The 12,989-nt window shown below is 41.2% G+C and overlaps 1 protein-coding gene across 1 annotated transcript in view; it reads right to left on the bottom strand.

Annotated features, from left to right (window-relative positions):
* syt1a (synaptotagmin Ia) overlaps window positions 1-12,989 on the bottom strand; it is a 167,492-nt gene that overhangs the window by 15,356 nt on the left and 139,147 nt on the right. The window contains exons 6-9 of the mRNA XM_044020704.1: window positions 12,477-12,649; window positions 9,276-9,401; window positions 2,542-2,709; window positions 329-496 (exon numbers count right to left, since the gene is read on the bottom strand). Coding sequence (XP_043876639.1) covers window positions 329-496; window positions 2,542-2,709; window positions 9,276-9,401; window positions 12,477-12,649 — 635 coding nt within the window. The remainder of the gene's footprint in view (window positions 1-328; window positions 497-2,541; window positions 2,710-9,275; window positions 9,402-12,476; window positions 12,650-12,989) is intronic.

Here is a 12,989-nt window from a genome sequence, read left to right as displayed (position 1 = left end):
CAAAAATACATATGAATACAGTTTATTTGGAAACAGCAGCTGCTAGTTTCACAAAGTCACACTGTAGGTGTACAGTTCATAGGTTTCTCAACCTATTTCCTACTAAGTTTTTTGTTGTGCACCAAAATACCAGAGCAAATCCCTTGTATGTTTAAAACCTACTTAGCAATAAAACTGATTTTGAATTGAAATAACAGCAATATGTCGGATTGTTTGGAATGAATGATAATGAAAATTGAGTTAGAGCTCACTCAATTTTAAACTAAACTAAGTTTTTTTTTTGTTTGCAGCTAATTTCCCTTATCTTAAGGTTCAGTTCAGGTCTTACCTCCTCCTTCTCAGCACTCTGCAGATCCCTCCACTCCTCCGTGATGTGGCTGAAGTCCACCTTGTTCATGGGCACCTTGATGTCACCGATGGCGTCGTGTTTGGAGAAGCGGTCAAAGTCGTACACGGTCATCACCAGCGTCTTCCCACCGAGCTCTACGTATGGAACCTGAAGAACACACACCCCCCCCAAAATAAACGTCATAATGACACAGAACAGAAATAACCATGTCAGATCATGTGTGTGAAGACTGTGCCGTCTCGGGAAACATCAAAAGTGTGTGTTTTGCCGGGCGTCTCTTGACAGACTGAAATAACAGAAAAGCAAGGTTGCACCCGCTGAATGTGGAAAGTGAAAAGTTGTCAGCTATGAAAATGAAAAAGTGGGGAGGGAAACGCTTCACGTATCAAAGCACACAGTCTAACAAAGGCAGACACTGTGTGCAAAACAATTTAGCGAGCAAACAGTGTCTGCTATTGTTGCTTTCCTTCTTCTTTTACACGTCTTAATCTGCTTTTCTGCAGCTTTACCTCGGCTCTGTTTGGAGATCACATGGACTTAACCTCAACTGTTCACTTATTAGCTACTTAACATCTTTGTCACAGGCTGAAGTGGTAAATAAACTACAAAGTGTGGGTTTGGTTTCCGCCATTCATCCATATTTATTAGAAGAATAAAAGGTTCATAAATGTTTGCGCAAATATATATGTGTATATATATATATATATATATATATATATATTAGTGCTGGGCCGTTAACGGCGTTAACGTGCTGCGTTAACGCGAGACTCTTATCGCGCGATAAGAAAATTATCGCCGTTAATCTATTCTCAAAGTTGGGTCTGGGACCTGGGTCCACATATTGAGCAAGCTATGAATTTCACTTTGATATGTTAGCGCGGATGTATACCTGGCCCAGAAGGCTCTGACCTGGCTGAGCGCGGATGTAGGTAACGTTACGTTATGTAATTTATTGTCATTTTTTGTTTTATAACGGTCTATGTAATTTACCACGGTGAAAATGGTTTCAGGTTGGATATCCAACCGTCGCGTCCGACAACTGTCTGAATGAATATCCAACCTGAAACTAACTTCACGCGGTATAGCTTTAGCTAACGTTATCAACGTTTTGCTGATTAGTTGCTGATAGTTGCCTACTACTACTAGCAATCTTACTCTGATACTTAGCACTTAGCAGAAGAAGAATTCAAATGAGCCATTTTAATCTAGATTAATCTAGATTAACTCCAAGATTGCAGTGAGATTAATCTAGATTAAAAAAATTAATCTATGCCCAGCTCTAATATATATATATATATATATATATATATATATATATATATATATATATATATGTATATACACATATTTATACATACATATTCTTTATGTAAAAGTAAAAGCCTTTCAGCTCCACACGACACCCTCTGTGTTTCTCAATACAGCCGGTCTCCTAGCAACACTTCTGTGCTGTGCACTGAATGTAAGCTTTCCAAGTATACTTTTGAATAACAGAAAAAATACATTTGATATATATTATACATATAATGAAGGTTCGAGACTGTATTCTGTATTTCTGATCCCGTTTTTGTATCTAATAATTAAAATTCAAATGGGGGAAAAAAAAGATTGCACATATGCAGATGATGTAACCATGTAAATATACAGAATTTGACATGTATGTCAAAGATATACATATAGAATGTGATATAATTGGTGATAAACATGTATTTATTCTTTTAATGGCAAGTGAGGAAAGATGTCTGTTCTAAAAAACAGACATTATTTATTAATCATCTGGCACCTGTTATTTTTCCCCCCCCATGATGCATCACAGATTTGGAATTAAACACACAGAAACTCGGCTATTGGGATGGATATCACATCGCGTTATGTTCAACTTTCTGAGAAACACCTGCGCGCTTTCAAAAACAAAACCTTCCCCTCTGCTGCCGAGCAACAGCCACGCGTCCATTACGGCCAAATGCAAGGCCGGGGGTCCCGCCGCGCATCTGCCTGTGTTAATCCCAATCACATTGAGTTTGTGTGTGTGTGTGTGTGTGTGTGTCAGAGAGACATTTTGTCAGGAGCTTGCTAATGTGCCAGCTGGTTGCTGTCTCCACACCTTCCCAGCATTCATAGCTGCATGCAAATCAGACTGTCAACCGAGGAAAGCTCCTCAGTGCTCGTAAAATTCCAGAGGAGACGCGTACCTTGAAGGTAAACTGCTCGTTGAAGACGGGGTTGAGGGTCTTCCTGTGGACCTTGGTCTCAAACTTCTTCTTCTTGTCCGGCAGCAGGTAGACCTTCACGTACGGGTCGGACGTGCCGCCCATGTCCATGGCGGGCAGTTCTGCCGCCTGGATGATCCCCACTATGAGCTGCAAGGAAAAATATGAAGAAAAAGGACAAGATTTGATGAAGAGATTATCCAGATTATCACAGCTCACCTCACCAACATCCTCACAGAAAACCTGTATTGATAATCTTCTTCTAGATTTACAAATTCTTATTTAAATTCATTTTTGTTTTTTTTTCACATTTTGTGAAACACCGGGGGGAATTCACTTTTATTCAAACATTACAGGCCTCACTTTTGTGTTTTCTCTGTATCTACTTAAACACAGTGAGAGATTATTCATCTGTCATAAAATCAATACAATTAAATAAATAAAATTCATACGGTTGTCAAGAGCAGGAGAAAAATTCTGCTTTTTCTGATTTGTAATTAAAGATAGAATCTTATTGACTGGTGTCAAATCTTCCGTCTTCCTGGACTCATCATCCTCTCAGGGACAGATACACATCGCTCATATACAGTATTCTGTAATAATAACCTCGCAGAACCCGTCATTGTAAGTTTTGCTTGTGAATCCGTCAATTTCGACGACTCTGAGATGATTCAGGGTCACTTCTCTGCGACGTACTTCCAGTATTAGAAGGTTACATCTGTTGAGTCTGACAGCGGCCGAGGCGATCGAAAAGGTCACGATGTGTCAGGCTCGGAATGAGCGGGCTGGTTCTCCTCACACCAGGCTGATAATTGATAACCACAGTGGGGGGTGGGGGGGGGGCTGGGAGGCTGATTGACCTGCCAGTCAGAGTCTCTACTCAAAGGGACTCTGAGGAGGCCGCAGCGAGTCAGTCAATCAATTTGCTATCAGGTTGCTATCAAGCAGCAATCTGGAGGCCGGCCAGCGCGCTCAGCCGTGCGGCCGCACAGCTTCCACAGAAACAGAAGCGGGAAACAATGACCTCGTGTTGGATCATAAACATGAGGCATAAAAAAAACCCAGAAAACACAGATTTGACTGTAGTTAAAATGTATTGATATTCTTCTTGAGGAGTTTTAAACTAAAAACAAGGATTAGGGAAGTTAACAGTAAAGTTTTAGTGATGTAGACACAGGGATGGTCGACATCTCCTGGACAAACATCTACAACTAGTAGACAAGTAATATCTAGTATCCAGGTCCAGGTGAGAAGATAAGGCTACAAATCTGGATCCGGCTGTGGATTGGTGACACCAGTCCGATTTCCAAGTCAATTAAGTCCATATCAGTGCAATATTATTATACAATAAATAAATAAAACTATTATTAACTGTACAATAAGACTTTTCTTTTAACAAATTTGCCGTTTTCTTTTTTGCTTTGCAGAACATTTGAGTGGAAAAACAAGAATCTTGGTTCACAAGGTCCTGGATTGATCACTGGGACTGTATGTTGGCGAGCTACTCAGCATTATTTTTTTAGTCTTTTTAACGCTGTTAATTTTTTTTAACTCCAATACGCTGCTATTTCTCCTCCCTATCATGTAGATCAGAGGTCACAAACTTTAATTTTTATTTGCAGATTAATATAGATTTGAGCTCAAAAGTTGGGAAAACCAGACCAGATGTTTGGCCACGATTTTGAGAACCCTGATGTAGATGATTCACATCACTTTCAGGACTTTCACTGACAATTACCAACAAAATCCCCAACATTATATTGTAAAAACTCTCGGAAATAGATTTAAAGTTGGGATTATTGGTGGTGTCACATCATAAAATGTCATTTTAGATACAGATTTTGCAAAGAGTGTTGGTGAGATTCCCATTAGGAAAGGTCTTCATGTCATGGAGGGATGGTTAATATAAAAGTGAATGTCGCACAGATACACACATGTGCACTCACATGACCACAAATTCACCACACACCACGTACATGACAGAAAGTATGGGATGTCCTACCTTACCCAGGTTATGCACAACATTTTCTTCACATTTTCCGCAATGGTTCCACACTGTAAAAGGTCAAATCTTAAATGCAGCGTTGCTGTGGCTGCGATTCACCAGAATCCCACAGTGAAAACCATGTTTTCTGCACCGGAGTGCTGCTTCGCGGCACTTCAGGATTTGAGTGCAGCGACTCGTCCTAACACGCTGTCCTCCTGATTTCCACCCATCAATCATCGCAGCCTGAGGCCGACACAGCGCGTCGCACCGTCTTTACTCAGCGACGCAGCGAGGCCTGAGTGAAGATGAGAGCGGATCAGAAGAACGGGTTCATGGCGGGGAGATGCGGGAATTTGCGGTTCGTTTGTTCTTTAATTAACTGAATCCACTAACTAAATGTTGTTTTTCCTACAGTAACTTCACTTCAAAATTTCACTTTCAGTCTCCAACAGTGAGTGTTTTCAACATCAACCTTTGATTTTTGGGGGAATTAAAACAAAAAAAACATTGAATTTGTTTTCTTTTTTATAAGTAAATTATTAATTCCAAGTGCCTCTCAGCTCTAAAATGACTATCATTCATACTTTCATAAATTATTGTTTTTGTTCATTTTACTTTTCATTTCAATGAAAAGTAGTCTCTTGCTGTGTCTCTATTGACTTTTGGTGATTTGTCTTTTTGTGGCGCTTGCCTTTGTCTTCATAACTTAATAACACATTTTGACAGCCAAATGGGACATGTTTTAAATGTCCCATTCGTCAGACCAAGAGTGGAACTCAAGTTATTATTTGTTTTACGACTGGGAAAGCAACAAAAAAAGTTGTTTTTTTTTCCACTGAACTTTGCTTGTAACCTAGCATTACAGCTAACACGCTAAAGTAAAGTAGTATTTTGGTAGGTTCTATCAACAGACTGTAATAATAAATCAAATTCAAACAGTGGCTCTACGACGGAGGGTTTCCTGTGTTTTTGTTTAACATTATATACAATATGTACACGTATATATGTCATATACAAAATACAACAACAATAGGTCACAGTTTCAGGCTTTGCAAAAAAAAAAAAGTTTTTTACGTGTTCCTGTGTGTTGTTGAGTCAAAGTTATGATTAATTTTAGGGCGTCGCGAACTTTGAAATGTGACGTATTTCCAAAATTTCACAAATTCAATCTGATTTTAAAAGATTGTAGTACTTTTTTTTGCGTAGGTGTGTTTGTATAGTTGGTGAGCAGGATGTATTGCACATTACTGTTGGAGAAAAGCAGCCTAAATGCTCTGTGTTCTAAGGGTTAATAAAAAAACTATTTTATAAAATCTATATAGTAGGGGGTCTCTGCTCTGTTTTTGGACAGAAAAACATTGAAAACCCCGTTTTAATGCCAAGAAAGAGTCCACCGTGAGGTTTTCGGATATTTTTCTTTCGTCCTCCTTCCCTAAAGAGAAAATCCAAAAATTTCTGAACATCTGTTTGTCTCAGTTTTTAATTACATCTACCATTTTAAAACAATAACGCTCACGAGAGAACAGAACCCCCAACCCCCGAGGCTTAAACACAAACAAGAACATTCTGGATTCTGTACAGAACTTTCCCTGCTTACAGCTATTACCATCGGTCATAAACATGACACAATTCATCCTGTTCTATTGAGATATCGCTGAGACACATCTGAACTTGTCAAAAGGGACTGGACCATGTTAAATCTACATTGGATCGGATCTGGATTCAATTTAGACTGATGGTAGAGTGTCTTTCTGTTCAAATCTGATTCGTTTTGTCATCTTTCGGGAACATACTTGACGTGACGACACTGAGCATGTAAATATAACGTCTTAATTGACCGCCCGTCGCACCTTTGGCGAGGGAATCCACAAGCAGCAGTGGCGGTCGTGGTGTGTTTGCACATCTGTGCGTTTGTCCATGTTTACCAGAGGCCTGGTGGACGATCACAGCACAGAGCTGCCGGTGTTGAACCCTCTCTGTCTGTTTGTGTGTTCAGTCTTCAGTCCACTGACCACAGACCTTTAATTCTCCTCCTGACTCGTATCATCCGTGGTGGCTTTCCGGGAATGTGGAAGGAAATAATACGGATGTTTTGAATTACATTCCTCCCTAATGACTTTGGAATTCGCATTTTCTGGTTGGACACTTTTGCCTCTTGACCTGCAAGGGGAACAATGACTATGGTAATAATGTTGAAAGTCGGGGTGATATTATAGCAGTCACATCAGGCTACAGGGTTTAAGAAACATATTTTGTAGGAAAAATAGCATCGGCTAATGAAGCGTATGCAGGGTTCCTGCTCAGCAGCAGTGTTCACGCTGATTGTGTGGGCCTTGAGGACCGCGGATTAAAAGAAAATTTCCCCGAGAGCCGCTGTGTTTCTCGAACTTCACGGCCACTGAGCTGAAAGTGGGTTTGGATAGGTGGCGGCTTCCTCTGGGTTTCTGTGCCTCGCTCTGCTGTGCGTTTTTCTTTAACTCTGCCGCTGCGCGAGCCGAGCCCCGGCGTCTCGGCGGTCACTGTCACCGAGTGTGAAAATTGTCATCCTTTCATTACACGTTAGCTCCACTGTGGAGCTTATTACCGGCGTAATCAAGAAGCTCATACAGAGCCCTGTCACTGCCTCCCACTACATGACGGATCAGCTTGGTGAAATGTAATATTGTCCACATTATATCCGCTTTCATTATATGACTCAATACTTTGAAACAAGAAATCAGGGTCTCATTGAGTAATGGTGTCTGCACGTTTGAATTTTCATTACGAGTCATTATGTGTAATTATTGTACGACTTAAAGGGATGATGTGGCTCTATTACGTACTGACGTACAATGTTATTAACAGTGACTTTACCAAAAGTGGAGGAATGTGGAAGCCGGCGACTCTGCCACACCAAACCCCATAGAGAAAATCATCAATTTTGCATCGTGGCACGCAGGTGTTGTAATGTAATGTATTTGTAAGTACAAATACTTCATTACTGTACAGTAAATGTCAGGTACTTTAAGACTTTTACTCAAGTAATATTCTAAAAGGTGACTTTAACATCTACCAAAGTCATTTTCTAGTAAGATACTTGTACTTTTGCTCAAGTATCACTTTCAAGTACTCAAGAAAATGTGAGATCTTGTGACTGAAGTGATTAAAATCCTTTTTTAAGATTTATCTAAATGGCACAAACTTGGTGAAAGAGGCAACAGTAGACCCACAACTATGGACTTCTACGGACTTTGGCACAGGAGGGTGGTGACTTTAATAACTTGAGTTTCCAGTTAGAAAATCCTGCCTAACTGTGAAATTAAGTGGTGAAGGTGTTATTAATGCAATCATAGACCTCAGCAGGTGTAGGCTTTATAACTTGTTTTTCCTTCTGAGTGTCCAGCTCCTAGATGAGTCACTGTTCATACGTCAGTACCACATATAATCTAGGGCTGTAAAGTCCCGGTCGACTGGTGACGATACGTTCTGGTTCGACTCAAATTCTGATAAGTCGACTTTTTGCCGTGTTCATTTCATACAGTCTATGGTTAATTTGATTTAATCTGGAGGAATGTACCAAGTGCTAATGGTGGTGTTTTTAGAGCACCCCTGTTCCACAGATCACAGCGTGTCTTCAGAGAACACCCCCCTTGTTTTCAGTATTTTGGATTAGCCCAACCCACAGAAGACAGAAAAACTACAGAACATCCGGTGGTTTTATTTAATTTTGAGCTACAGTCAGTCCTCCTCTAACATCCATGTCAAAGACATCGGCAGTGTGGCAGCATTTTACAAAAATAGATGTCGGGAAAAAAGTCAAATGCAAAGTTTGCCAGCAACAGTTTGCTTATCACAGTGCGACTACAAGTACATTTGAGTACATGAACATATCAGAATTTGCGTATTTCTATTTCAGGGCTTCAGTAGACCATGAATTTCTTTGAATGATTACAGCTCTAATATATAGGAATATAAGTATTACTGTATAATCTCAGGCTGTCAGTTCTGTTTATAATGGAGGGTTATGTAGCCCAGAGAGGGACAGCACTGTGCTCACGTACCGCGTCTATTATCTGTCTCGCAACATCTGGCGCCAGGAAGCAGACGCGCTCCCTCAATTTGCTTTTTAAAACTCAGCCATTGGTAAAAAAAAAAATAAAATAAAAAATAAATAAATTCAAGCAGATGGGGAGGGAGGATCTCGCCGGGGGCTGTTTTCAAACGAGTAGAAAGACAGATAGACGGATTCGAGAGACGAACTGATACCCAGTAGTGTGCTGTATCCTTTAAAGGGGCTGAGTGGTAGAAACTCGACTACCGTGATATCCTTTGTGGGATTGCGGTCAAGCTTCAGTGATAAAAAACACTTTACAGCCGAAGTAATGAAACAAAAAGGAGAATGTTGTGCAAAACCTGGGCCTGGGTCCAAAGATTGTAGGTAAAAAAAAAAAATGGACGTAGCTTTCTGGTTTGAAAAGAGAAGCCTCAAGGGAGTGGGACAGAAGTAGCAGTAAACACTTTCTGGAAGGCCTGTGGCACTGGTCAAATCACAACTCTCAAAACTTCTCTGTTTTGCGATCCAGAAACGTCGTCCATTTTTTATACATACATGAATATATATATAGGTTGGTTGATGATAATGTTCTGAAAATTTGGACCACCTCATAAGGTTCGGGGTGACCATACTTACGAGGAAGAACCTTCGCAAAACAACACACACTGAGGGCCGACTCGGAGAGCAGATCCTTACCGTGTTCTCCGTGAAATTGTAATCCAGGGAGTATTGCAATTTGCCCAGTTTCTCCTCCTCCTTGGGCGTGGCCTCTTTCTCCGTTTCGGTCAGCCCTGTCTCTGCATCCTCCTCATCCTTCAAGGCCTGAAGGAGACACCCACCAAGAGTCAGTGTCGCCTGTTTGTCGCTGGCGCTAGCACCCAGCCAGCCGTTCCCCGCCCAGGTCCTGCCAGCGGACCTACTCCTGTAAAAGCTGCCACTTGTTTTATGATATAAAGGGGGGAACGGGGTGGGGGTAAGCAAGCACTAGAACACCATAGCAGTTAACACCAGGACATGCTCTGTGATGCACTAAAGGCTCAGGCCTGGTCCCCTGATGATGCTTTTTCTATCAATCTTTGGGTGTTTCTGTCTGAGGGGAGAAAAGATCAAATGATGGCGCCAGAGATGAGAGCAATGGGCAGGCAGTAGAAGAAGGAGAGGAAGGAGGAGGAGGAGGAGGGGTTAGAGAGGAGACAGAAAGAAGGGAAAGAAGAGATGCTTCTGGAGAAGATCACAGTAAGGCAGTTGCCTTGATGTTATTTCAGGCAGAACAAGTCTCTGGCAAATTGTGTGAAGTGGCAGAATGTGAGAAAGTGAAGCTGCCGTTTCGTTAGACTGGCACTGAGGTGAGGGGTAGCAGGTGGTGGAACTGGTGTTGGGGGTGGGGGTGAGGAGAGAGTGGGGGTTGGTGGAGGAGTCTGTTAAAGGACAAACATGCGATTGACGAGGCAAAGTTTCTCAAGGTCAATCATTCAGCGTCAAAAGTTGCCTTCCAAGGTGTCCTCTGTTAGGCATGCAGAGCATTCTCTTGTCGTACAAACCAGTGCTCTCGTGTGATTCTACCCCCATTCCCAAGTCTGGTTGCGCCCTCATAACATACACTCCCATCGTCATCATAACCCTAAAGCGTCCGCATTAACACCTACGCCGATGGTAGCTAGAAGCATCATGCCAGCGGTGGGTGGGTGGGTGGGTTTTGTTGGTAAAGGGGGTTGTAATGTATCATCGGGGCCTTGCTCCTATTAGTTTGTCAAGTTGCTCATGTGAAAGCAAAAAAAGGCTGAACTGCACTGATTGGGTTTGAAAAGGTTCCGCTGGGCCACCTGGTCGCTGCCTTTTGGAGGCAAATCCGAATTTTGTTTATTTATCGGAGATGGAAAAGTGGAAAGTGGAGCAAGTACAATAATAGAGGGAAAGAAAAGAACGTGTGTTTTGTTTAACTTGACGTGGTTAAGGTTAAAACAAGTGTCCGCAAACTTACTTCAGAACACAAAACCTTTAATGTTAGGTGTGGTAGTCCGCTGGGACATTAATGGTCTGCATGTGTGTTTTTCGGGACCTTTTTTCTGGCATGAACACTGACCTTGTCAAGACCAGTTGTCCTCATGGAGACCAAATCCCGGTCCTAATGAGGCAGAACCTCATTTCTGAGGAACTGATTAAGTTAAGGGCTGAGATTTTAATCGTTAGTCATTGACTGGTGTTGGTTAAAGTTAGAAGATACCAAAACTTTGTTCGTTTTTAACAATAATAACTCATTACAATTTAAAATTATGGGGTCAGGTTTTACTCTTTAGACTTAAGTCCCAAGAAGCCAGAATAAAGTCTGTAAAATAAAATTTTCTATGGAATATTGGACGTTCTTTATATTCTTATTATAAATATAAGGTTTATTTTTTAAAGATACCTTGGATTTACTGCCTGATGATTTTGTATGCACATAACTTTGTGTATAACTTTGATATAGTATAGTTGGTTCCCCATAATTGGAAATGTAATGTTTTATCATTGTTGTTCTTTTGTGAACTTTTATAATTACACAAATGTCTCTATCGCCAACGTGGTTAGGGTTAAGGTTAATCCAACTTTAATCATGTCTATTTCACATTAAAAGCTTTCCTTTTTTCCATCACCGGCATCAAAAGCCTCTGAATCATTCGACGTTCGTCCACCGCCACGTGTTTGAAATGGAGACGTAAAGATTCAAAAGGCAGGAGACGTAAAACGTGGCGCTGGAAAATCAGTGCGGTTCAACCTCCTCAATGCGCGCCCAGTGTTTCTCTCAAACATTATGTATATATGTGCATATGCAGGTTGTACACACATATATACAGTAGATATACATGTACTGTATGCATAGTTACATATATTTGCTTCTATGGGGGAGTCAGTTGTTGTCAAGAGGCTATTTAAAAAAAAACAAAAAAACGTCAGAGCAGCAGGCTTAAGAAGATCCAACAGCAATTAGGAACCTACCGCCAGTGACCATCCCGAACAGTCATCAGACACAACACAGATAAGGAGGACATAGAAGGAAGAAACACAAATTAAAACAACCACACACAGGAGTTAACACACCAGAGTCTGGGCTCGCCAGGAGAAATGACCGCTGATCCACCAGTGTCAATCATAACTAAGGTCCCTTTTGTTTGGATAAATTACTTTTTTTTCCCTCAAATAAACTAAGCAACAGCATGGCACAAAGGCAGAGGGGAAATATCGAAAGTCGATTGGAAGCACATCAGCTGTGTGTCGTGATTGCACTTGACTCGTCTGTCGCTCGTTGCTAAGATTCCACTCTTTTCCGTCAGGAAAATAAATGAGAAGTCTAATTTGAGAAGAATAAGAAACACTGACATTGGTTAACGACTGCTATTCTCATCCGTCTAAGGTAGCAGTCGCGTTGCGGCGAGTTAGACACACTGTGATCATGTTTCCACTGAGGATGAGGACAATTAAAGGTCCCTTTCCTACATTTTAGGTGTCAGTGATTATATTGTGTCCTTGTTTGGTCACGTCATTTCTCTTGGCAAAACCGTTCTCCTCAACAAGTGAGCGGGTCGTCAAAAAGATCAAACTCATAAAAGAAGAGACTGAAAAACTCTTCTCAACCCGAAGCCATTTTAAAGACTTCCTTTAACGCTCCTGTAATTAGACAGGAATGTTTTCTTTAATTATATGATTAAAAAAGCGATAAATAAACAATAAGACAGAATACGTAAAGACATTGTTCTAAAGCTACAAGAAGAATCAGTTAAAAACACCATAACATAAAGTCAAAATCTTAGCATAGCATCCTGCAAAGAAGAATCAGCGGAATCACGTGATTAAATTAAGCTAGCAGACTGTAGCAGTATGTTTTCTACACTTCAGACGGCGATAGTTCAAAGTTGTTACCTCGGTTTTGGTTCCGTCCATGACGTCCTTCATGTTGATGGCATTCTTGCCCTTGTCTTTGCCCTTCTTTTTGTTTTTCTTCTTGAATATCCACTTTTTGCAGACACAGAAGCAGCAGGCTAACACCAGGATGATCGCCACGCAGGCGATGGAGAAGATGGCCCATGACGGCACTGCAAACAAAAATAGTGATACTCTTATGTTGCACTCTTTTTTCTAAGTTGATAAAGCTCACATGATGTCAGACATGTACATTACCAACTCGTTTCTGGTCACATGATATTGGCGGAGCACGTTTGTCTTTACAGCTGAAAGCGGCGACTGTCGCGGGGACGAAATCAAGACTTCAATGCCGTCTTCGAACTGAAGTCCCACAGAAGTCATGATTACCGTGACTGACAGGTGAGATAAATGTTGGCAAACTCAGTGTGTGTGTGAAGACAAAGTCGGGCTAAGTCGGGCGTTTGGGTCCATCAAGAAGTGGCAGACTTAACGATCGGTCCTGACTGGCGG

This window comes from Solea senegalensis, linkage group LG3 (assembly GCF_019176455.1).
Source record: "Solea senegalensis isolate Sse05_10M linkage group LG3, IFAPA_SoseM_1, whole genome shotgun sequence".
In the NCBI taxonomy this organism is placed as follows: Eukaryota; Metazoa; Chordata; class Actinopteri; order Pleuronectiformes; family Soleidae; genus Solea; species Solea senegalensis.
The sequence above is the reverse complement of the archived record's forward strand: the minus strand, read 5'-3'. Positions and strand labels throughout refer to the sequence as shown.